Source organism: Gobius niger, assembly GCF_951799975.1.
Source record: "Gobius niger genome assembly, chromosome: 22".
NCBI lineage: Eukaryota > Metazoa > Chordata > Actinopteri > Gobiiformes > Gobiidae > Gobius > Gobius niger.
The window spans coordinates 18,484,773-18,511,892 of NC_136873.1; the positions used below are offsets into that span (position 1 = coordinate 18,484,773).

At 42.2% G+C, this 27,120-nt stretch overlaps 1 protein-coding gene across 1 annotated transcript in view; it reads left to right on the forward strand.

Annotated features, from left to right (window-relative positions):
• dennd1b (DENN/MADD domain containing 1B) overlaps nucleotides 1–27,120 on the forward strand; it is a 318,027-nt gene that overhangs the window by 219,470 nt on the left and 71,437 nt on the right. The window contains exons 13-14 of the mRNA XM_079580929.1: nucleotides 10,301–10,426; nucleotides 20,981–21,082. Of these exons, the coding sequence (XP_079437055.1) occupies nucleotides 10,301–10,426; nucleotides 20,981–21,082 (228 nt within the window). The remainder of the gene's footprint in view (nucleotides 1–10,300; nucleotides 10,427–20,980; nucleotides 21,083–27,120) is intronic.

Below are 27,120 nucleotides of genomic sequence, written 5' to 3' on the forward strand. Positions count from 1 at the left end.
TCTGATCCGAGACCTGAGGGGGACCGAGCTGCAGGTGCCTGTCACTGTTGTCCTGGGAAATAAAACAAGAATCCTGAGGGCCACCAGGCTTCTTGTTTTATTGCCTTTGGACACCCCTGCTATACACTGCGTTCCAAATTATTATGCAAATTGTATTTTTGTGTCAAAAAGGTAAAAAAGATAAAAAAAATAATGAAACTCATGGATGGTATCGTGCCTCAGGGCTCTATGAATCACTGACATTAATCTCAGAGACCTGGGATGATTAGTTTTCAGGTTAAGCCCAGTTAAGGGAAAAACTACTGAAAAAGGGTGTTCCACTTTATTATGCAGATCATCATTTTCAAGCAATATGGTAAAGAAAAAGGGTCTTTCTGCTGATGAAAAGCGTGAAATAGTTGAATGCCTTGGTCTAGGTATGAAAACCTTCGATATTTTATGAGAGATTAAGCGTAATCATCGAACAGATAAGAGATTTGTGGATGATTCAGAGCACACTTGGGTTTGTGCAGATAAAGGCACAATATGGACGGTTTCTGCCAGACAAACACATCAGATTAAGAGAACAGCTGCTACAAAGCAGCATGCAGGTATTTGAAGCTGCTGGTGCCTCTGGAGTCTCCCGAACATCAAGGTGTAGGACCCTCCAGAGGCTGCAGTTGTGCATAAACCTTCTATCCGGGCCTCCCCTAAACGGTTAATTGAATGCTGATGAACAGAAACGGCTGCAGTGGCTCAGAAATAAATGAGGACTCATTTTCAAACAGTCTTGTTCACTGATGAGGCTGTGTAACCCTGGATGGTCAAATCAATGGAGTAGTGGATGGTCGGTGAATGGCCACAATGTCCGAACAAGGCTGTGACGTCAGTAAAGAGGTGGCGGAGTCATGTTTTGGGCCAGAATCATGAGGAGAGAGCTGGTCGGCCCCTTCAAGCCCTTTTAGGCTCCCTGAAGGTGTGAAAATTACCTTTGAAAAATATGGAGTTTCTGACTGACCACTGTCTTCTATGCTACAAAAAGAAGAGCCGTGCTTTCCCTAACAAGATCATCTTCATGCATGACAACGCACCATGTCCTGCTGTAAAGAAAACCTCTGCATCACTGGCTGCTATGGGTATAAAAGGAGAGAAACTCATGATGTGGACCCCCTCCTTTCCTGACCTCAACCCTGTTGAGAACCTTTGGAGCCTCAACAAAAAAAAACTTCTATGAGGGTGGGAGGCAGTTTTCATCCAAATGGCAGCTCTGGGAGGCTATTCTAACATCCTGCAAAGAAATCCAAGCAGAAACTGTCCAGAAAGTCACAAGTTTAATGGATTTAAGATTTTTGAAGCTGCTATCACACAAGGGCTCCTATGGTCAAATATAACTTGACCTGTTACTATTTTTTTTGATTGAAATAGCTTTTGATTTCAGTAAATATGACCTCCTAATGCTACAAATTCAACAAATGACCATTTTCAGTTAATTACAAGCTTTAAAATGTATTGAAACGATGAGTTGCATAATAATTTGGAACAGTGGATTTTGAGGTTTTTACTATATTTATTTTTGAAAAAAATACTGTTATCACTGGGAATTTTTTTCAACCACATTTAAATGATCCTCTACCAGTTAAAGACTTGAAAATTATGCTGACTCTCATTTGAGTTGACAATTAAGAAAATCTTAGAAAAATGTCATTTGCATAATAATTTGGAACGCAGTGTAGAGCTAGGCTAAGATCTACAAAACTCATCAAAGATTTTTTCTCTCATTGTTGCTGCGTTGTTACTTTTTGTCGCTTCTTCATAATTTAGTTCCGTTTTTGTCACATCTTTATTGCTTTTTTAATGTTTTCACGCTCTTGTTGCATTTTTGTCCCTTTTTCATTACGTTTTTGAGGCTTTTTCATCATTTTGTTGCCTTTCCTTCACTTTTTTGTCGATCTTATGATGATTTCTTTTGTTGTCGTAGTTTTCGTCTTGTTTTGTTGCTATTTTTTCAAGAAGCTTTTGGATTTAGGTGGATGCCAAAGATCTGCCATTAATAGTTTGGTTAAAAGCCTCCTCCCACTGTTGGAAACAATCCTGGTCATTTAGTCCATCTTGTATGGTCTTCATCCCTGTTTGTGTCTCCATGTGGTCCGTGAAGCCCCTGTGGCTGGTGGGGGAGCGACAGGCTGGGGGTCCTGATGCTGAGGAGACACATACATATTACACAGGTGTGCTTTAGTTTTACACCGCTGCTACTTTATTGAGGAGATTAAAGCTCCAGCCTCGACCACGGAGGTGTGGTGGGCGCGGTGTTCCTTCACCTCCGTCAGCCACGATGTTCTCCTAAACAAAATGAGACACTATCAACTCTCTAATCAGACAATAAACTGGATCAAATCGTATCTGAGTGGCAGACGGCAGTGTGTGAGAATCAAAATCACGCTTTCTCCACGGGAGTGCCGCAAGGCTCCATCTTGGGACCTTTGCTTTTTAGTATCTACATCAATGACCTCCCCTCTGTCTGCTCTGCCACTGTCAGCATGTACGCAGACGATACAGTACTGTTCTCTCATGAAACAAAATGAAAGTGCTGTGGCAACAAAATTAACTGATCAAATGCAAAAAGTATCTGACTGGCTGAGTCAAAACTGTCTGACATTAAATAGTGACAAAACAGTCGCAATGTATTTTACAAATAGAGGTAGACGATGGCATTATAATAAAAAAATGTTAATGAATTCACCTACTTAGTCGTAACCCTGGACCCAACTCTGACTTTCAAAAATCATGTAAAAAAAACTTTGAAATTCTTTGAAATTTAACTAGATACATGCAGGGGTTTCCGAAATGTAAAACTGCCTTCGCTAAACCTGCCTTCCCTGTGATCGCACTGGGTCGGTGGAGCACACGGCCAACAGAGATCACTGCAAGCACGACATTCAAAAGATTTGCACATTTGACTGAAAAATGGCTTCTAGAAAAACAAACTTTCTGATGACCTGTAACGACGTCATGAGGGAGTGACCGTTCACCTGGAAAAAGGACCGGTAGAAAATGTTCTAATGTTCCAAACTTATTTAAATGAAATGTATGTTATCAATGATGTCAAAATGTATAAATCCATGGTCAAGTATTCATTAGGGCTGAAACGACTTATTGATTAATCAACGACTAATCGATTATTGAAATAGTCGGCAACTGTTTAATTAATCATTTAGTCGATTAATCATTTTCTGGTTCACACAGACTCAAATAGAGCAAAAATGACATGAAAATGTAGTGTTATTGATGAAAACCTACTTTGTTTTTCATAGTAAGGGCCTGTAGTGTTTTGTATATTGCAAATTTCATAAATATCCGTCTGTGTCTCGTCCAATCAGAATTAGCGCCAAGAGCCTCCAACAAACATTTACTTTAAGTTTCCTCCATCAACATGTCCTCAAGCGGCGCCACTTTAGCTTTATGTGTTTTTTTTTGTTTTTTTTAATCCAATTTTCCTACACCATTCACCATACCAGCCAAGCGATTAATCGTAAAAATATTCGATAGATTAATCGATGGCAAAATAATCGTTAGTTGCAGCCTTAGTATTCATCTACATTTAAAATCAGTTTTTGTGCTGTAAGATCAACCTGCCCAAGGACGACAGGTGGAAATTAGGATTTTTGCTATAACCTGGTACAAAGCATCTTTCCTTTTGGTCAATGTTAAATTGTGCACTGTCCCTGTCTAAATAAAACCATACCGTACCGTACCGTATCGTATCGTATCATATACCACACCACACCACACCACACAGCACGATGCCACAGGTGTCAAGGGAGCGTCCAGTGGCCATGCTGACTGCAGCAATATCCACCAGAGCTGCTGCCGTTTAGTTTTTTAACCTTTTACGTTCTAATCCAGCGGAAATACGCTACAAAATAAGCCACCATTTTTATTTTTTATCAGTGTTAATTTTGACAAATATTTTATTTGACAAAAATGTTTTTTTTTGTCAAATATTTTATTTGACAAAAATGTAATTTAATTTCGAGATTTAGTAAAAAAAACTTCAATAGAAGTTTGGCTGATTTTAGTTTCTCCTTTTCATTTTTATTTAGTCTCATTTTAGTCAACTAAAATATCTGGACATTTTAGTCATAGTTTTAGTCTCATGAGAAACTTTTAATTTAGTTTTAGTCCAATTTTAGTCGTCAAAAATATCACTTTGACTAAAATTAAGACTAAATATTATAGTCGACGAAATGAACACTGTTTTTTGTACAGCGTAATGGAATATTTCCATGAGGTGGGAGTGTTTGTGATCCGCCTCCTCCGTTTAGACGACGCGCTCACTTTGACTGCGCACTCCTCCAGTGAGACCCGTGTTTGCCATGACACGAGAAACAAAGACGTAGGAAAACACAGCAAAGCATGAAATATTAATCCTTTCCCAATCTCTCCATAAACATTAAAGCGTTTGGCAGAATGGGCTGACACTTGTTCATTTAACCGTGATAAAGCCCAGGGGAGGGAACTCAAAGCTGTCCCACTTCTGTTCGCTACTGTCTGCCTGTCCTTTCTCCGCCTATATACACTATTTCTTATATGTTTTTCTTATATGTTTTGGATTCTTATTGTTAATTTGAATTCAGCCAAATCTGTGGGTGTATTTTAGCTTCATTTCAAAACACAACACTCGGTTTAGTTGACCACGTTGAGAAAATATTGGCAGAATTCTGGAGGCACAAAAGGTTCCACCGGTTTAGGGGACGGAATATCCATACGTTTTCTCCAAATGAGCTTATCATTCCACTTTTGCAACAACCTCTCCATGTTTGTCTCTCCAAACTTCCCAGTCTCGTACTTAACAATATTTTGATGATTTCCTCTGAGGGATTTTTCTGTATCTCATTCCTTTCTGGTTTGAAGCCCAAATAACAAGGAGAAATATGTTTTGTTTTGTTTTTTCTCACGAAATTAAACAAGATCCAAAATCCCTCTGAGCTAATCTTTGAAACGTATAAATCAGGAGAACATGAACATGCATTCAAACCAGGCTCTAGTCAGTATTATTTTTACGTGGAAACAGAAAGTAAAAGACAAAATCCACCACGTTTTCCCCAGATGTTTATATCTGACCCTGATATCTGTCGATGAATGATTTTCCCTGTTTACCTGCAGTGTCTTGCCATAAAACATGGCCGGTAAAGCCATTTTTGTGTCACATTGAGTCGTGCCGTAGCAATTTCAGTTTGTTATAGCAACTTGAGATCACAACTAAATGGTAAATAGATAAATGGTCACATTTACATAAAGCCTTTCCTGCTTTAGTCACTCAAAGCGCTTAAAGGGATACTTCCTGATTTTTGACATAGGGCCTCAGTTCCTAGTTATCCAGAGTGTTGCTGATTTCAGGAGATATTTTTTTTGTCATTCAAGCAGTTCTTATATTTGAAGAGTTTTGTGGCGCTAGGCTAGTGCAAGGCTAGCACATTTCTATGGTATCAGCTAGCCTGCATTAACAACAGTCTGACCCGCTCCACAGAGCACCTGAGGCAAATCACTTATAACGCCAGACTAACCATATAAATGTTTGTGTCCATAAAGTAATTTTAACCATTTTGAATTTAAAAGACCTTATATTTGAGCAGCATCAGCTTCGTGCTTGTATAATAGGGCTGAAACAACTAATCGATTACTAAAATAGTTGTCAACTATTTCAGTAATCGATTAATCGTTTTCTAGTGAACACAGCAAAAATGACATGACAATGATGTATTTTGGATGAAAACCTACTTTATTTTTAAAGTGAGGGTCTGCAGTGTTTTGTACATTGTAAATTTCATGAATATCTGTCTTTGCCTCGTCCAATCAGAAAGCAGAATTAGCACAAAGAGCCTCCTACAAATGTTTACTTTAAGTTTACTCCATCAACATGTCCTCAAGCGGCGCCACTTTAGCTTTATGTGGTCAAAAAATTGAAAAAAATACAATTTTCATGCACCTTTCACAGCCAAGCAATTAATCGTGAAATTAATCGGTAGATAAATCGATTAGCAAAATAATCATTAGCTGCAGCCCTATTGTATAACCTATGCAGCGGCGGAGTGATCTGCATTCATGTGATGGTCAGTTATATTCCAAAAATGATTCTATGGACACAGACATTTATATTGTTAGTCTGGTGTTATAAGTGATTTGCCTCAGGTGCAGGCTAGCTGATACCATAGACCAGTGTTTTTCAACCACTGTGCCGTGGCACACTAGTGTGCCATGAGATAGTGTCTGGTGTGCCTTGGGAAATTATCCAATTTCACCTAGTTTGTTTTTTGAAAACAAATGGACTATTATCCACAAATAATGTACAGTTTTCGGGTGTCTATGCTGTCTAGTGATCGGCAGAGTAACCATATAATACTCTTCCATATCAGGTAGCTAATTTCTTTGAGACAAGAGAATTAGTGATGCATTGAGGCATTGTGGAGAGACTATACAGTGTTCCTATTCAAGACACTTTGATGAGAACCACTGAATACAGGCTACATATTTAAATTAAACATTAAACATTTTCTGCCTGTGGTGTGCCTCATGATTTTTTTTAATGAAAAAAAATGTGCCTTGGCTCAAAAAAGGTTGAAAAACACTGCCATAGACTTTATCGTCATATAGACATTTATTAATGACAAAGAAAACGACAGTGAGACTTAATATGATTTTATTGGGAGAGAGAAAGTTCTCACTTGTGAGTTTGAAGAAAAATTAGGATCAGTCAGTCTTGTGATTCTTGCAACATTGTGGGCTGTTCAGTTGGTGAGGGAAGGGAGAGTGCATCTAAAATACTCTGATGAGTGAACCTCAGAAGGTGCCCTCACTGAGGCCTGAGTGGAAAGGTGTTTGGGAAGGGAGGACCAGTGTGCACCTGCGGGATGTTTAATTGATATAACAACAGAATGTTTGTAATCTAATACCTGATCACTTTAGAAGTACTCCTACATTAGTTTGACCAGTTTGAATGATGGCGTTCATTGGTGTGGCTGCAGGAGCGTTGTATGAGCACCAGAGAAGATTCAAATAAAACATAGATGATTGGCTCAAAGCACAACTCCAAGTATGGTTTTGACGGACATTGTAATGTGGTAATACACTCTGAACATTATTATTCCTCCTTTAGAAGAAGGGCAGCAAAGGAAGTTAGTATCTCAGAAAAGAGTTAGAAATAGAAGTACTGAAAATCGTACTGACTTACACGATATATTTGTGCTTCAAATGTGGAGTTGTGTCTGTCACGGAAATGTTGAAAATGTGTGTAGCCATTCTGGGCATAGCAGTGCTAATTGAGTTGCTCTTCAGTATCTGTGAGTCTGTGCATTAGTGAAGATGAGTTGGTTCTCCCCCCCCCTCTCTCTCTCTGACCACACACTGAGCAGGTGAGCAGTGCCTCTTGACAACTTCCTCTGTGGCTCCCTGGGGCTCCCTGGCCTTGTGAATCTTTTGTCATCCTAAAACAAGCTGCGCTCTCTTCCCTCTCTTCTTTTTTGTCTCCCCTCTCTCCTCCTGTGCTGCGAGTCTGCTGGAGCCCTGCCGACACGCCTCGGAGGGGGAAATAATTAAAGACACTTTATGTCAAGAGTGGCTTTCAGAAAGAGTCCAGGAGGAGAGCGGAGCAGCCGGCAGAGAGAGAGGAGAGACCGATGTCATAGTGTTTGTTTGATCATATACTGTTGATGATCACGGCCATAATGTCCCGATCATTTGGGGGATTATCTTGATAAAGATAATCTCACAATATTTTTGCAATTCATCCAAAATGTGCATACAACGGCTTACATTTTTCTTATATCAGAGACAACAAATGTGCTCACGGTCACCTGAGGTTCCTCTTGTGAAGCCACAGGATCACGACCTGTTTGCTATAGGAGACCCCACCAGGTGCACAGTCCCCAAGAGCATTGCTTATTCAGGAGCTCGTGCTTGCTCTCTCATTCTCACTCTTTGAACACCTTTGAAGTGAACAAATATGTGTCATTGCGGTTTAAGAGGCGTCACTGTCATGGAACAGTGTTCAGTGTTTTGCAGCAGTGTGTTTAATCTGCTCTGTGTGCAAGTTCTGACTACAAAGTTCATGCTTTGACCTAAGAGTGGTACTTGGTGATTATCTTGATAAAGAAACTGGTGTGTGCAGAGTTTGGGGAAATGGTTGCTTTGTGCCAGAACAGGGTCCTGTCAATAGACACAAACATAATTTATAGTTATCACAAAGTTTCAAAATACTAACATGATCCATCACTGTGGAGGGCATAGACTAGTGCCCATGTGCTCTGCAGCATGACACTTCTTCCTTTTCTCCCCTCCTAAGCGCTCCTCGCTCCTGTGGTTGTCTCAATTATCCAAGCCCCAGGTGTCTCCCCCCTCTCCCCCTCTCTCCCCTTCTCTCCCCTGCTGTCTTTTGGGATGACCTGTAAATGCGATACTTCACACTCTGAATGGAGGGGCTGTTTCCTCCTTCACATGTGAAGGTGATAATTTCACTTTTATCCGAGCTGTTCTTGTGCCTCACTCCCCGGTTCTCATCTGCTCGGCCCATCTCGCCTGTCTCTTTGGAAGAAGTAATCTGTTACATTTATTTACTCAAGTAACTTATTTTAGCTCTAAGAGTAGTCATTTACTTCAACTTTCAACATATTAGACAAAAGGTGGTTTTATTGTCAGTTCAGAGAAATTGTTTAACTCAACCCCTTGCTTCAACTTGAATAAAATCCCCAAATATCCACAAAGTCCACAATGATCTCCTTTGTCCTCCCTGTATTTAGAGATTGTTCTGTGTGCACCACGTGGGCCAGGCTGCTCACCTCTCTCCTGGAGTTTGTCTCGTCTCTGTTGCTGATCAGACCCACCACTGTAGTACTCACTGCAAACTTGGCAGTGGATTGAGCTGTGCTTTGGCGTGCAGTCATGGGTCAACAGAGTGAACAGCAGGGGGCTCAGCACAGAACCTTGGGGGGCCCCGGTGTTCAGTGTGATGGTTCTGGAGGCCTTGCTGTTGATGTTCTGCTTGTGGTCTCCCAGTAAGACCCCACATCTCCGTGACCAGTGGCAACTCGAGTCTTCAACTAATCTCCAGGCCGCGGTAAAGTCTTTCAGTACATGGTGTGGTTGTTGTCTGGACCCGGTGCTTTACGAGTATTGATCCTACTGAGGGGCGTGCGCACTTTCTGGGATCGTGTCACCACCTGGTCACCTGGAGGGGGTTTAACTTTTGTGCCTCAAAGCAGGCGAGCGAGACCTTCAGCTTGTTCGGCGTAGTGGTGTCGCTGTCAAGGGGAGGTGGAGGAGGCCTATAGTCTGTGAGGGTCTGTGTCTCCTGCCACAAGAGCAACAATAACTTTTCAGCGCTTTCAATCATGTTTTATTATTGTCACATGTGAAAGGGGGGCTTTCACCCCTCCTTTCACTGTATGTGGGAGTGGTCTGTTATTTTGCTTTTTGTATTGTTTGGTCTAATTTAGTTTGTTCTGATTGGTTTAGTGCTGTCAGCTCAGCTGGGTGATCAGTGGTGACACCTGGGGATGTTGGGCTGCAGCACTGGGATTGATTTAAAGGGGGGATGTCATGTTTCATTTGTTATGTATGGTTTCTTTAAGGTTCCTGTCGTCAAGTATATTGCTTTAATTTGATTTGATTATTGTGTGTATAATTTGTGATTGATTATTGCTTATCTTTGTTTTGGTTTGGTTATATTAAAGACCACTTGCCCACCTCCCTTCCCTGTGGAGTGGTTGCTACCATACCAGGTGGGGCACTACTAATCTTGGTAGGGGTTGATTGTCAAGAGGAGAGCAGCTTGCCGTGAGGCTGCACCCAGTTTTTTGTGTTTGTCTCCTTTGTTTCTTTAAGTCCTAGGCTTTTTGTTTCGCTTTATTTTGCATGTTTTTTGTAAATAAATCATTTTTTGAGCACGAGTTTGATGCCTCCTTGCCTGCCTTCACGGGACAGCCGGTAACATCCCTACATCACATCATCAAAAACATACTTGGAGATGTGTTTTGAGCAATTTTTAAATGAACTATTTGAAATGGCTTTGTCACCTTTCTTAGATTTCAGCTTCTGAGATCTGACGGGATCAGCAGCCAGAAAATAGCATGGTTTTAGATCAGTATAGCTTTATCAATATAATCTCCACATTAAGTCATAATTAAGTCATAACGAGCACAATGTTTTTCTGTCATATTGCGCCACAACCTGAACATAAATCAGCTTCAGAGTAATGTCACTCTTACAGTTCTTGAGTATTTCTTCTGCTCTACCAACCAGTCCACTCATATTCCCGTCTCGTCTCCAGGTGTCCTCTCTGAAGAGCAAGCTGAAGAAGCAGTCCACAGCCACTGGGTGCGGAGTGGCCCGGGCCTTTCTCCGGGCGCAGGCTGCTCTCTTTGGGACGTATCGGGACGCACTCCGATACAAACCGGTATGAGCCCATCACAATGCCACAACAGCTTAATGTGTGCCTCTCTCTGCCTGTACGTGTGTGTTTTTAGCCTCTCTCTGCCTGTACGTGTGTGTTTTTAGCCTCTCTCTGCCTGTACGTGTGTGTTTCTAACCTCTCTCTGTCTGTACGTGTGTGTTTTTAGCCTCTCTCTGCCTGTGCGTGTTTTTAGCCTCTCTCTGCCTGTGCGTGTGTGTTTTTAGCCTCTCTCTGCCTGTACGTGTGTGTTTTTAGCCTCTCTCTGCCTGTGCGTGTGTGTTTTTAGCCTCTCTCTGTCTGTACGTGTGTGTTTTTAGCCTCTCTCTGCCTGTACGTGTGTGTTTTTAGCCTCTCTCTGCCTGTACGTGTGTGTTTTTAGCCTCTCTCTGCCTGTGCGTGTGTGTTTTTAGCCTCTCTCTGCCTGTGCGTGTGTGTTTTTAGCCTCTCTCTGCCTGTGCGTGTGTGTTTTTAGCCTCTCTCTGCCTGTGCGTGTGTGTTTTTAGCCTCTCTCTGCCTGTGCGTGTGTGTTTTTAGCCTCTCTCTGCCTGTGCGTGTGTGTTTTTAGCCTCTCCCTGCCTGTGCATGTGTGTTTTTAGCCTCTCTCTGCCTGTACGTGTGTGTTTTTAGCCTCTCTCTGCCTGTGCGTTTTTAGCCTCTCTCTGCCTGTGCGTGTGTGTTTTTAGCCTCTCTCTGCCTGTACGTGTGTGTTTTTAGCCTCTCTCTGCCTGTGCGTTTTTAGCCTCTCTCTGCCTGTGCGTGTGTGTTTTTAGCCTCTCTCTGCCTGTGCGTGTGTGTTTTTAGCCTCTCTCTGCCTGTGCGTGTGTGTTTTTAGCCTCTCTCTGCCTGTACGTGTGTGTTTTTAGCCTCTCTCTGCCTGTACGTGTGTGTTTTTAGCCTCTCTCTGCCTGTGCGTTTTTAGCCTCTCTCTGCCTGTGCGTGTGTGTTTTTAGCCTCTCTCTGCCTGTACGTGTGTGTTTTTAGCCTCTCTCTGCCTGTACGTGTGTGTTTTTAGCCTCTCTGCCTGTGTGTGTGTGTTTTTAGCCTCTCTCTGCCTGTACGTGTGTGCTGGAGTCTTCGGTGGGCTTGCCTGAGACGCCCAAATGTCAAACTGCTCTAAAGAGGCTGGACATTCCGTTTGAAGATCCTCTTTAGCCACCTTTGGTCTCTTCTCTCTTTACTAAACCTGTTAACTCCCCTCCGCTCCCGGCCCGTGTTGCTGATCAAGTCTGACTACCGCGCGGCCTGTTTGTCAAATAGGGCCAGTCTTTGTTCCACTGCCTTTGAAATTAATTGGACTTTGTGGACTGGCAGAGACGAGATTGTACATTATTGATGGGACTGCTCTCTTGTAAGTGTGTACAGGCGGTATATATATGAACAAACTGGCGGCTCCCCTCTGGCACCGGGGCGAGGCGGAATGTGCAGTTCACAGTTCCCTCACGCTCAGGAAGACTTTTCAAAAACTGGGTTGAGGTAACCAAAAAAAAAAAGTCGCTTTGAAAGGATTTGTATTTACTGTTTTAAAATAGATTTTTCTCATGGGTCGGGTCCCGATTCCTTGATTCATTCACTGTTTCATATTATGGCTTTATATGATTTTAATAATTTCACAGGGCTGTGCAATATTGGAAAAACACCTCAAGTATTGCGATTAGATGAAATGATTAGATAATACTGAACTGCTTTGCGAATGCACAAATTGACTTCAGAGTAAGTAAGTAAGTGCTTTGTCATTGTGCAGTCGTTCAAATAAATTGCGTCGATCAGGTGTTGTGTTGCGCTTGTGTGACTCTGTGAACCTGATCAGCATGTGTTTAAATATGTTTGTAACAAAAGTACTGGGTTAGTGGTTTTAGACAATCAAGAACCCATGGAGACAATATATTTTGCTGTCTGCAAATGCTATTGGTCTGTCTAATAATAGGGATGCACTGATACCACTTTTTCTGAAACCGGTACGAGTACATGGATTTAAGTACTCGCCGATACCGAATACCGATACGAGTACAAGGCAATTTCTTCAACATTCTTTCTTTTTTCACAGCAGATTGGTTTGTAATTAGTAAATTTACTCATGTACATTTCCTTAAGTAAAGTAGGCGACACATTTACGAGCAGTTATATTAGAATTGTGCTGATGCCATTTATTTATTTATTTTATTTTCATTCAATATAATTTTTTTTTTTTTATTGCACTGTCCATAGACGGAAAAGCCCATGTCCAAAAGCTCCCAATGACTGTGCTTTATTCATTTATGTGTTTTTATTTGACAATAGTATTGAGATGTTACTTAAATGGTCTCTTTTCGTCTTTACTTCAACTCCTGTAGATTTTCTCGTGTGGTAACTTGGCGAGTAGCTACAGCGTTTTCATTGTTTTGCTGCAGCTCATTTTCACTCAATATAAACATGCATGTCTTTAGTTTGGATTTTCTGAGGACTTTTTAGTCGCTGGGTTAGTTTTTAAGATGAATAAACCCCTGGGCTTAAAACGGCGTCAGAATCGCCAAAACTGCTAGCTGCGAGTTAGCAACGTTAGCCTGTATGTTGTAAACACTGCAGACACTGCAGCGCTAACAACATTAAGCTCTGGTTAAATCCAGGTCAGACTCTGGTTTAGAGAGCGCAGTCTGTAATAAAGTCAGCTCTATGTGGATTATTGTATTTACACTAAACAATTCTCCAGTTTGTTGCTATTTTCTCTCCTCAGCTGAGAGCTGCGCCTCGTAGCTGCGCTGGCCGCACGTCAAAAGGTATCGGTTTCTGGTATCGGGACCTCATGAATGAGTACGAGTATGAGTACAAGCATGTGGTATCGGCCCGATACTGTTATCGGTATCGGTGCATCCCTACTAAATAATAGCATGTGCAGAAGAGAACGTGACGCGCTGTTTCTGGCCATGTCAAATTCCCCTAATGATTGTGAGTCCGGGTCCTCCCTTACCACGAAAAACATGTACAATAGGTGAATCCCCCAGCCTGACGTCTGGAGATGGATCCCCGGGCGGGGCACTGCTGTTGCCCACTGCTCCTTAAGGGTCACCCCAGTGGTATCGAAGGATGAGTCAAATGCAGAGGACAAATTTCCCTATGGGGACAATCAAGTACACCTTAACCTTATATGGAGTTTAAAAATGTTGAAACCAAGTATTTTCCTCCCCCTACATGTTCCAGCCATGTCCTAATGTGTAGAATGAGCTCAGACCTGTTCACCACAACCTCTAAAATCCTGCACTGTCACTCAAAAAGGTGAAGCTTCAGGTCTTCAGGCTTTATATAGAACCTGCAGTTACGCATAAGACCTGAGGTGGCAGCAATGAGCATAAAATGACCAACTTGCATCTAGTCTCTTTAACCTTAAAGTACCGATCAACCAGACGTATTGATCAAACCCGTCTCCAATGCCCTGGGTGAGATGTTTTACCCTCACCGTTCCACACGCCTCGACAGAACGTGCGAGGATCACCGGTGCGGAGTCTCGCTGAGTTGTCAGCTCTGTGCCGATGACTGCGGCTCACCAGGCTGTGCTCACACGGACGCCACCCCGCCCGGCCCCGCACTTGTGCCTGTTGAAAGGGATGGAAATAGCACCAGCATTCACAGGAGCATGGGTGAAGTGTGGAGGGGACCAGATGTTAAAGCCACAGGGGGCGCTGTGTTTGGAATAGGGGAAAGGAGAACTCTGTACAAACTACTTTCGATCGAGAAGCAAAATGTGTTTGAAACAAAATAAGTGTAAAAAGATGAATACCCTGTCTTAAAAGTGTAATTCTGAGCACTTAAAGGGGCTAGATGCAACTTTGCCATTTTATACTCACTACTGCCACCTGAGGTCAGACGCGTTACTGCACATGCCACACTAAGCTTGTGCATGACGGCACTTCAGACCCGAATTAACGCCTTTTTGAGTGACAGTGCAGGATTTTAGAGGTTAGTGGTGAACAGGTCTGAGCTCATTCTACACATTAGGACTGGAACATGTCGGGGGAGGAAAATACTTAACATTTTTAAACTCTGTATAGTCTCTTTAAGGCGAGACACGGCAGGTGAAAGTATTGATTTTTCACGCAGTGGTCGAAGTGGAGATTTGTATCTATTTTCCTCCCTTTACATCTTAGTTTTTATGTCAGATATAAAAATGATGATGTTTATTTTATGATGTTTTGTATGCGAGGTGGGGGCAACCCGGAAGTAGCAGCTGCGCCACGTAGAAAGGCCGTCTTTCCCGCGGGTTTTCATTCATAAATATTGACAGATTTTACATCCACGTGTCCTGCTAAGGGGCCCCGTGATGACGCTTTCACCCAAATATGGTGTTTTTCCTCCTACGAGACGCTGGAGCGGAAAAGCTGAAGAACGGGCCGAGCATGCGCACTCGCTACAAAACTTCAGGGCTGGTTTTCTCTGAATGAGAGAAGCCGCACTCGGGCAGAGCCTGAGCCCTTATAGAAGCTCCCACAGACTCCAAACTTTCCAGTCTGAGACCTAACAAGATTTTGAAGGTTTTTTTCAGAGGGATTTTTTTATATCTAATTCCTAGCCTGATTTATTCAGTTTTGAAACCAAAAAAACAGGCGAAATTTGAGTTTTTGCAAAAAATTTTTACTGATGATTAGTTTATTGAAAAACAAAATATCCAAAATCCCCTCTGAAATCATCTTAGTTGCTAACATGTCAATAAAATAATACCATAAAATTTAATCTGGCTCAATCCATTATTTTGATTTCGTTGCCCAAAATATAGGGAATTTTGGCCATTTTAATGCTCAAAATGCCTTATTTTTTACGTGAAAACATAAAATGACAGAAAAAGTGCAATACATTTTTTTCTCATATTTATATCTTTGATGTTCAGCAAAAGTTTCAAATTGATATCTCTACATTTATTTTTTTTCCCCTATTCACCTGCAGTGTCTCGCCTTAAGGCAAACATGTGCATTTGAGACTATCACTTTAAAAAAGCTTCATAATGGTGTCGTTTTTTAATGTATTGAACGGGGCAATTAATTGATATAAATGGAAAGCGATGGGGAAGACATTCAGTTTGACAAGGCCGAGGCAGTCAAGCAAACTAGCTTTTACTGAAAATCTGTTCGTAATTCTTAAACCATTTCCCACACACTTTGTGATTGAACAGTGTATTTTTTCGAGGATTAAAGAAAAAGCTGACTTTGTAGGGCATGTCCTCTTTAATATACGCTACTGGAAGTCCTTTTTCCTCGGCCTCCCTTTAGACTCCAGGACTCGAGCTTATTTATGCTCCAACTTTCTCAACTCATTGTTCTCACTGTAGGCCCTTCAGCGCGCCATTACGAACCAAACCCTCTTTCATCCAGCTTTTCACCGTTGCCTGTTCCTTAGAAAGTTGATGTAATTCAGGCCAATGCCCCCGCCCCACAACCAGGCGAGCTTCGGCGTGCATAGCCTGGATAAGACAAAACACACAGTTGTTTTAGAGCAGAACAGTGCGCTGTATCCGTAGAAATAAATGAGAATTGTGTTAATTAAGCTGAATGTGAAAGGCCCTGGCTCCGGCGACTGGCCCGCAGTGCCTTTGCCGCTGCATTGTGTGTCTTTTTGCCCAAAGGTTTATGATGTAAGTTATAGTAATGATGTCGTTTGATTTCTTCGTGGGACATTTCCCCCCAATTTGTTGCAATATATTTTTGTATTCATGCTGTTTTGATATTGCATTGTTTCACTCTATAGCTCTAAGTTGGTATAATGAAGACGTCGGAACAAGGCGCTCCTAATTAGAGTGGACTCGGCGGGTATATAAGAGCACAAGGCCTTTGTGAAGTAGAATAAGGATGGGGGAGCTGTTGTCAGTAGAGAGGTTGTGGAGGTTTGGTCCTCGGCTTACGATAATCTCAAGAGTTTCAATGTTTCAATTCAGTATGAGAATGTGTCGTGTCTAGTCCAGTACTTGGCTGCAAAGATTGATAGATTGATAGATCCGGTGCAACAGACAAATGTGTAGGATCCAATCTGTGTCATAATCCATGTCAAAAGCTTTGTTTCCAAAAAAGTCCAACCCTCAAGTCAAAAGCTGCTGTGAGCACTACAGAAAGTAAATATCAAGCATTGGCTTAAATGACCTGAATTGAGGAAATGTATCTTGTTTTGAGCGGTTTTCACTCATTTAGACACTCCTGATCAGACCAAGTTTACTTTGCTTGTTTGAGGACATTTCAGACCAGTTCTAGGGTAAATCTCGCTTGAAATAAGAAAGTAAAACTGCCAATGAGACAAGACCAATTTTCTTACCCCATTGGCAAAGAAAATGACCTGAAATAAGGACGAAATGTATCGAAACGAGTCCGAAACATCTCAGAACAAGTGAAATAGTCTAGGACAAATGCCCAACAACTTCTTAACTAGTCAAAACAACAAAAATTTGGATTATTTTGCTCAAATTGAAATGTTTATACTGATCTAGTCAAATACTTTTTGCAGTGAGTGTTTTTGGTGCTGTGTTTGGAAAGCGAGACTTAAACTTATCAATTAACCAAATTGAAAAAAACAGAAAGCTGTAAAACTGGCATTATTCTTATTTCTTGGTTATAGCGACATCCAGTCATCGTATGAATCGTATGAATTAATAATATGTGGATTAAGTCGGGAGTTGAGGGCAAGAAACCCTCGTCTGCCTCGTGAAGACTGCGCTGCTCCGGGAAGACTTCAGCACACCTTTGGAACCTGTACCTGGAGCAGTTCTTGGAGACTTGCTGTGTCCAGTGGTGCGTAAAGAGCTCCGCACTCATGGCGCCGCCCGGTGTGTAAACCTTTGTGTTCTACAAACTTTTTGTGATGAAGTCGTTGTAGGCACATGCCGAGGAGGAACATCAGACCCTTGGCGATTAGAGGCTGGCTACCTTTAGACTTGACATACTTCTCCGCCGCCGAATTCGCCGGGGCGTGTAAATAAGCTACATTCGACGGAGTGCATGTAGCTCAGTTGCAATCCGAAACTGCGAATATTTTTGACATATCAATACACGACAAAAAAGTGTTGTAATGCTCTTATCTTGGAGGTTAAAGTAGCTTATATTGATCTGTGCTAAACATTTCTGAAAGATGCACATCCTGGTGGGAACATGTGCAGATCCCATGGCAGCTGTCGCCTCTGGTTTGGTGTGAATGGGCCCTGGGGAGCCTCGGTACCCGTGTGCAGTCAGTTTATGTGATGGCCCGCCGTGAGCCTGTGAGCTACACCACAGAAGGCCACACCAATACCCATTTAGCCGACAGACAAACATAGGAACAACTGGCTCTTGTTTTTTGTGATCACAGACAGATTGTGTAAATACATGTCTTAGGGGTTTGAGAGACAGAGTTATCATTGTATCTCTCATTATTAAGAGATACAGTGGTAACTCTTAGTAATGAAGGTCATACTCAGGCGTCTCAGACATGCGGCCCGCGGGCCAAATGCGGCCCGCGAGGTAATTTTTTGCGGCCCGCGAGATAATTACTTATTTATATTATATGCGGCCCGCCGGTAAATCACATTAAACGTTAGAACTACATTTCCCATGAGGCACCGCGCGGTAGCGCCAACTCTGCTGCGGACGCGAGAATGTAAACATCAGACAGGGAAAGGGAGATGCGCCGCTGTCCCTGAATGCATCTCCCACGCTGCCTCCACTGACCAAAACAACAGCGCGTGGTTCCAGCAGCTACACCACAGATAAGTTAAGGCTTATTTACAACCTTAGACACGTAAAACAAGCGGCGATGGGCGCGGGGCAGGTGAAGACAGGCCTGTGTTTGTGGATTATAAAGTTTTTCCAACTGGAGCTGATGACTGACCAGACGAGTGAGAATCATGGATAAAGAGGTTTAAGAGCAGCGAGTTCTACGACGGATCCTCAGGAGATCGAGTGCACAGTGAGTGTAGTGTTTTTATGTTTATTCTGTGGAGCAAAGTCAGCCCTTTATGTGCGGCTGTTGCACGGACTTATCTGACATGAAGCGCGTGCGTTTGTTGATGCGTTTGCCCGTGTTACACATTGACAGGAGCGGGGTTGAACTGGTGTGACTGTCCCATAGACTGAAAAAACTATTGCCATTCTTCAGTTTATGGACAAGCCCGACGCTGAGCTGGTCTATTCACTTTTTGTTTATCCCGATTTGGCGAGAGCCCAATGGGTCAGGGAGAGCACGGCGGAGCGAGACGTCCCTGCTCCGCCTCCAACCCGGTGTGCGCGGCAGGCCATCTTGTCCACATTCGCCCAATTCTTGGCAGATTTTTTGACAGAACGCGACAATTCCCAATAACCCGCAACAGCCCGCAGCAGCGCGCCACCGCACGCAGCAGTGCAGGAGGCATATTCGTGACAGTGCGTAATAATTCGTGCCATTAATCACAACACGCAGCAACAGTTCGTGGCGGCGCGTGAAACCTCTACCAATTCCACTCACATTCGTGATCCTGGACCACGAATGTGGATTCGTGGCATTCGTAACGCATCGTGTCTATGTGTAACCCAGCATTAGGACATTGCAAAGCGAACACATTGCATTGCATAGTGTTTAAAAGCGTCACACCAGTAAAGTGAGGAGCCTTTTCTCTCCATCTCTCTCTCAGAGCTACATTATCAGGTCAATGAATTTAATCTTTATTAAGGACACATGTGCGAACACATGACCCATAGTTACATTAAAAATAGAGAATATGGAAATGTATTAAAATACTGCAAATAATGACAGCAACATTGACAGTAAAAAATATAAGCCCTATCAGTTCTGACTGTCGGTCAGAAAAAGGTCAGAGGTCAGTGACTCCACATTATTTACATGAGGTGAATCTCACTGAGCTGATCTCAGACACACCAGAGTCTGGAAAAGTGTCCAAGTCCACACATTCATCGATGTGTTTATTATATGACAGGGTGAAAATTAACACAGAGCAAAACAAGTTTGAAGCTGATGCTTTTGCTGGTGCTCATGATCAGCTCCAGTCCCTGGTTGTGCTTTTCAACATTAAATTAAAATGACATTTGTACATTTTGCATTTCTTTAAAAGGCTCACAGACAGAAACTGGACCTGACTCCTGAAAGATCATTCACTGATGCCCAGAGCCAAAATGGGATTAATTACAAAAAACTAATTGTCTAAGTCTGTAATTTCAAATCTAGAAGCTCAGCAAATGTTTGGCTGATTGGAAACCTCTGGAAGCTTAAAAATGTGCAGATAGGTAATGTACAGTCTATTTTAAGTTATATTATAGCAAACAATAAAAAGTTGCTAAATCATAATTGACTTAATATAAAAGGCTTCGTCTGTTGCGGCCCCTGACCAACACTGGGTTCGCATTTTTGGCCCCCGGTCCAAATGAGTTTGAGACCCCTGGTCATACTTCTATGTACTTTGATACTTTAAATGATAGTTTCTAGTAGTTTCAGTGATACATCTATGGTACTTATTGGTAATTCAAGAATACTACAGCAGTAATTCATCAGTAGTAAATGTGGTACTTCTACATACAGACGTAATTTCTAGGATTGTGTGACTATAAAACAACATGAAACAGCATTAGGGAAAACAAGAAGTACAACCTTCATTACTAAGAGTTACCACTGTATCTAGAAGTACATAACTTGTAATTCTCACTATGGTATCCTTTAAGTACCACAATAAGTACCTAGAAATACCACTGTAATTACCACCATAAGTACCATTGTAAATACCACTGTAAGTACCACCGTAAGTACCAGTGTAATTACTGTGTTACCGAACAATTTAGGGGAGGCCCGGATAGAAGGTTTATGCACAACTGCAGCCTCTGGAAGGTCCAACACCTTGATGTTCGGGCACCAGCAGCTTCAAATACCTGTCTGCTGCTTTGTAGCAGCTGTTCCCTTAATCTGATGTATTTGTCTGGCAGAAACCGTCCTCATTGTGCCTTTATCTGCACAAACCCGTGTGTGCTCTGAATCAGTTACAAATCTCTTAACGCTTGATCTTTCGTGAAATATTGAAGGTTTTCATACCTAGACCAAGGCATTCAACTATTTCACGCTTTTCATCAGCAGAGAGATCCTTTTTCTTTCCCATATTGCTTGAAAATGGTGGTCTGCTCAATAATGTGGAACATCCCTTTCAGTCGTTTTTCCCTTAACTGGACTCACCTTACGAACTACTCATCCCAGGCGTCTGAGATTAATGTCAGTGATTCAAAGCCCTGAGACACAACACCGTCCATGACTTTTATTGAAACACATATTTTTGTTTTTACCTTTTATGGCACTGTACACAAATACAATAATCATTAACGCAGTGTATAGCCGATTTATTTGAGTATTTGTCTACAAAGGTGTATTACAGCACTGATCACACACAGTAACCACATCATTCCCTGTATGACGGTCAAAGACCAGACATCATCAGACGTCTTCCCCTAAAGGCAGAGCTGTTTCTATAGGCTGTCACATGTCCAACGGTTATTCATCATTGCAGAACTTTGAAATCTTAAAGGCAAAGCCACGGTTTGGCACATACTGTCTAAGGCTAATAGTTGCCACACTAATGGATGTGTGTTTGTGTGTTTGCAGGGGGAGCCCATCACGTTCTGTGAGGAGAGCTTCGTCAGCCACCGCTCCAGCACCATGAGGAGCTTCCTGTCCATGGCGGTCAACCTGCAGCTCTTCAAACAGGTACAGTGATGTGACGGTCAGGACTGAGCAGCTCTTTGGAGCAAGGAGAACGGTGCAAAGAGAGGGATCAATTTTACCCAGAGTTAAACTGAAGGAATCTACAAAATGTATATTGAGAATGATCACTTTCTTTGTTGTAAAACATTCTTTGTAAAGTTATTTTGAATACAACTTAATTAAAATGTAGCTTTAGTGTCAGTTTTACCACATGTAAAGTAGAAAATCAAAATGCACTTTTTCTCAGTACATTGATACAAAAAGGCGATAGTTAGGAAGGGGCAGCAGCGGGAGGGAAGGGGAGAGTTCAGCTTCCTGACAGCCTAAAACATAAACACCACAGTCTTACACAGAATAGAGGGTTAGGGTTAGGAGCCAGCTTCCCCTCCTTGTCTGTTAGATACTTGTTTCTACTTGTCCTTGTTTTTTTGCACTATTTTCTGAACTCTGCCCAAAAGGATGCAGGTGAATGTTCCTCTCGGGCCAGTGCAGACTCTCAGTCCGGCTCTCATTACAGCCTTGTGTTTTCTTGGCTTTGGCTCACCTGCATTAGGAGCATTTTTTCCCATCCTTTTCTACAAATCCTCTCATGTCTGTCAGGTCTTTCAAGAGATGTTCAATCGGGTTTGAGTCTGGGCTCAAGGACATTCACAGACTCCATTGTTATCTTGCCTGTTTGCTTCCTGTTGGAAGGTGAACTGTCGCCCAGTCTGAGGTCCTGAGCGCTCTGGAGCAGGGTTTCATCCAGGATGTCTCTGTACATTGCTGCATTCATCTTTCCCTCTCCTCAGACTGGTCTCCCAGTTCCTGCCGGGCTTCACTGTAGGGAGGATATTTGCAGGTGATGAGAAGTGCCTAGTTTCCTCCAGACGTGACGCTTGGCTTCCAGGTCAAATAGTTCAATCTTGGTTTTATCAGACCAGAAAATCTTGTTTCTCATGGCCAAGGACCTTCTCCCCTGATCGCCCCGTTTTGGACGGGCGGCCAGTTCAAGGAGGACTCCTGGTGGTTCTTCTTCCATTATGATGGAGGCCACTGTGCCTTCAATGCACAACCATTTTCTCTACATTTACCCAGACCCGTGCCTCGATACAAACCTGTCTCTGAATCTACAGACGTTCCTTTGCCTTCAGGGCTTAGTTTCTGCTCCGGCGTCACCGTCAGCTGTGGGACCTGATAGAGAGGTGTGTGTCTTTCCAAATCAAGTCCAATACATTTCATTTAGCACAGGAGAGCTGTAGAAACATCTCAAGGACCTGAGCTCAGTTTTGAGTGTCATAGTTTTATTTTGAATACATTTGCAAAACAGTCTAAAACACTTTTTTTTCACTTTGTCATTATGGAGGATTATGTGTAGATTGATGAGGCGGAAATAAAACAATTTAATCAATTTTGGAACACGACAAATGTGTGAAAAGTGAAGGGGTGTGAATCCTTTCCAGACGGACTGTATGTCATGGAAGTAAATTCAGTAAAAAGTGCAGAGTTGTCCTGACACTGATGGCTGTAAAATAGCCAGCATTATATTTGCCCTGAGGGTTGGAATGGCTAAACCCTTTCTGCTATATTCTCCACCTTCTGACGGATGCACGTCTCTGGGGTCATAAGTGGAGATATGGGAAGAGTGATGCTTACTGTGTCCTCTCATCAATGTCAGCCTCCTGTTGGACTGTTAAAGCTCAAGGTTTGCACTTTCAGAAGTTGCTCTGAGTGTTGAGTTTGTGTGTAGGTTTGTAAAAGCTTGGTGTTATTTCAATTGGGTGAAATGATGAACAAACCCAAAGTCCAGTGTGTGGTTGGACATTTTATTTGGTATACTTCATTGTGTTATTGGTTTGGAGCTGTTCAAAAATATTATTCTTTCATTTGACCTTCAGCAGACAAATACTTTGAGTAGCATTGTGTCAAAGTCCGGTAAAGAAGTATTTGTCTTTGTTCACCAACCTTTTCACCAGTCAGCTCCCTGTGAATGTTCTATATAGACTATATATACAGTGGCACAGTCGGTAGAGTCGTTGGCGTGTAGTCTTGTGATCGGAAGGTCGGGGGTTCAAATCCCAGCTCCTGAAGGTGCACACTGTTGTATTGTCCTTGGGCAAGACACTTCGCCCACCTTGCCTTCGGTGTCTGCGCGATATAAGTTGAGACCATTTATATTTGTATCAGATTTGGAATATTTTTCTACCACGTGAATGTTTTAAGATTGCTCAAATTTAAGGTTGAAAATTCTGTGAATTCTCAACGTCTGGGAATAAACAAGGAATAACTAGGGTCTGAAGGCTGCTTGTGAAATACTGGCCCGACCAAATAAACAAATGAAAATAAAGAAGGAAGGTCTCGGAGAAATCCTCTTCGTCGTCTGACAGCAGGGTTTGAAGAGGATGGTGTTTTAGGTTGTGGCCGATACAAAGAAGAGTTTTTGGAAACAAAAGACTTATTCCATGTTTGTGTTCATCCAGGGGCGGACTGGCCATATGTCCATTCTGGAAGAGCACACAAGGGCCACTGGCTCTAGGGCCACCAGTCCCGCCTCAACCGAGCTTTACCCAAATCTAAAAGCTAAGAAGAAAAGAATCAAAATAGCGAGAAAAAGAAAACCAAACAAAAATGTGCTGGAGAACATGAGAAAAACATGGACAAAAAATGATAGAAAAAATAATGGAAAAAAAACAACAAAAAGGACGTGACAAAAAGTTAGCATCTCTTTTGTAGCTTTCAAATGAGGCGTTACATTGTTGCTCTCCAGTCAAGAAGCTTTTAAATTTGGGTAAAGCATTATAAAGTATAAAAAGTATAAAAAAGTATAAAAAAAATATGAATCTAAAGGGAATTCCATGGAGTATGGTGTGCCACAAGGTTAAATTTTGGGACCATTATTATTTATTATTTATATTAATGATTTTACTTCTGTTTCTACGACCACCTTTCCAGTTTTTGGCTGATGATACCAATCAAAAAAAGAAAAAAAAAAATGTGGATCTGGGGAAAATGCACTCGGTTAAGGCGGGGGGTAAGAGGTTAAAACATGTATTTGTGGAAGTGTCACAATTACGCTAATTTGGGCCAGGCTGGTCAGAGTCCAGGGCTGTTTTTCAGTCCCAGTCCGCCCCTGTGTTCATCTTATGCGTGTGCAGTATTACAATATTAGTTTGCCTGTATGTCAGTCTATAGAGATTGTATTATAATAGATAAAGTATAATTGTATAACATTTCGGTCAGTACTGATGAATTTAACCAATCACAGCGTTGCAAAAGAATATCCAAGTTTCCCACCATTTATTAGAAAGAGAATAAAGCAGAATTTGGTTTTAGGAAAGCTGCATTACGTTTTGACCTGACGATGTGGAGACACACACTCTTGTTTGGGTCGGGACTGCGGGTATACGTCAAATACATGTTTCATTTTTCAAAAATCACAGCTAATGGGCAACTCTTAGTTCACTGATTGTTTCTTCAGTAGAAAATGCAAAAGCATTTGAACACTTGCTCATTTTGGAGCTAAAGTTCCCATTGAAAATTCCTGGAACATTTCTGGAAATTTATCAGGAATTTTCTGCCCCTTTGGCAACTCTACTCAGATTCTATACTGAGCTACAGTGACCACATGCATTGTCTTGTGGATAGACCAGAATCCTTTGCTGCTGACATGACCTGCAGTGTTTTGTCAGAGCGAGAGCCTGATCTAATGATGATTCCTCATGGATTAAAAAGACAGATCAACTTTTCAGAGCTTCTTCCATGTTGCCTTGTTGTTCTCTCATTAAAAACATACATGATGTTGTGTTTCGAGACGCTAGCGCAACTTTGAGCACTCTATGAACCTCCGTCACGTACAACAGTCGCCACAGCTCCACTACAGCCCCATAGTCCCAACTTTGTACTTATTCATTTTCTCTTTACTGAAGCAGCTGCGCAGTGAAGGGGAGGCCCCCTCCTCTTGCTCCCCTTCGCTACAGCTGTGTTTCAGGGAGTGAAAAAACTGGATTTAAATTCAATTCTTGTAGATCTATATTGCCTTTACAAACCAAAGTGTAAAATAATGATGATATGTTTGAGATTATTACTTAATACTGAAAAGCTGAATTCCCGCCCGGTTGATTTACCAAGGTCATGCATCCACAAGTGTCTGAAAAGTGTAATATAAGAATATAACAAGGCCTTTCATTTGGATGTTGTCCTGTCCTGCTGAATATATTTGACACATGTATTCCAGTGCATGCTTGTTTCACCTTAAACCACTCGTGTAAGCGTAGTGTGTCCCCCCCGTCTCGAGCCGCCTCCCCCTCGGATGTCCCGCCGCTCCCTGACCCGTGATAGGCCTGCAGGGTTCATTCCCACAGGACAGCGGCGCCCCCAGGAGGAAGCAGGCAGCACGACCCTCCGTCAGCCCTCTGTCACGGCCACACACACACGGTCCACACGTCCGGATCGTACACAGCTGCTCTGATCCTCACACATTCTTCAGCGTGAATCACTTTAAATAAAGACCTTCTGAGGTTCATTCACCCGACACAAAATCCATGCATTTTTCACTCTTGTATTCACTGTGGAAATGATTTGACTTCATATTTCTAACCTAATATTGAAACGTTTTGCCTTGATGGCACATTGTTGTTGAGTTCATTTTATAAACACGACTCCTCAGGTGTGAGGTCAACGTGTTCAAATCCAATCAGATTCAGAGAACTATTCCAAACTGTAAAAGTTGTTTTTGTTTACAATATTTTGGGATTCTGTTCGAGCCTTGAAAGGAAATTTTATATTCGCTACATTAATTGACAAGATGTTGCTTTTTATGTTATTTTGCTGCAGAATAATGACACCTTTCTTTGAATAGAGTAAATGTATTATTATTGGATTGCAAAGGGGATTTGGGAATGGCTGTGTGAGAGTAGCTCTTCATCATACTGGGTACCTACCATCTCTGTTGTACAGCTATAACTTTGGCTCTCAGGCACCAGTGGCGCTCATTGTTTTGTTAGAGAAATAACAATGCATTCTCTAACAGGATCCGATCAGAAAGCAGAGAGCCCTTCCTAGCTTACAGAGAGTTTTATTCTACTAATAATGAAACCAGTGAGGTATTGGGCTTTTACATAAAGTTGAAACAGGTTTGTAGCGAGTGTGACCAGGTGAAGGAGTGTCTGCTTGATTTAGTGCAGTGTAAGGGGCAGAGTGGCGCCTCCCTCCGCGGTAGCATTGGGAAAGAGCTCCTTATCTGCCCGGGATAAGGGCTGTTATCTGGCCCACTCCTCTCCTCTCTCCTCTGGCCCTGACCCGAGCACGCATGACCACACACATCCAAGCTGCAGCTCAACAAATGCATTCTTCACATTCTGTGCCTGGAGAGCGCCGACTCTCAGCCGTTTTGGTCTGCCATGACCTGCAGGTTTCATTAGTCATGTTCAAGGGAGAAAAGATCCAATCCACTTCATACAGATACATACAGTGGGAACCAGATGTTTACATGCACTTAAAGAGACACATTTGCATTTTTTTTCTCAGTGTCTGACAGGAAGCCAGAATTAACTTTTACTTTTTTGGGTCAATTAGCATTTTTAAAATTATTTCTATTTGGTAAATGCCAGAGGAAATAGAGAAATATTTTTTAGAAGCGTTTTTCTTTAAACAATTTGGGAAAGCCCAGACGACGATGTCATCTGGCACAAGTCTGGTTCATCCTTGGGTGTAATTTCAAGACTCTTGAAGGTTCAGCTGATCATTTCAGCACTTGAGTTGCCTTCACTGCACAAATGGAAAAAAGGGTAAATGGACTGTTTTTTTCCGCCTCATACATAGGGATGGGTACCGTTCGTTTTTTTTCGATACCAAGTACTTTAACGATACCTGCTTTTCGGTTCCGGTGCCTTAATGGTACTTTTTTCGATACCTATGTTATTTTAATTCAATAAAAATAACGTGTATTAAAAGTATAGTTCAGGAAAAATTCCTAAAACGGCACAGCAGAAGCTACACAGGAGCAGCAGCGTCACCTGTGACTTCGTGTTTTGAGCACAATTTCCACTTAAGCTGTAATAAAA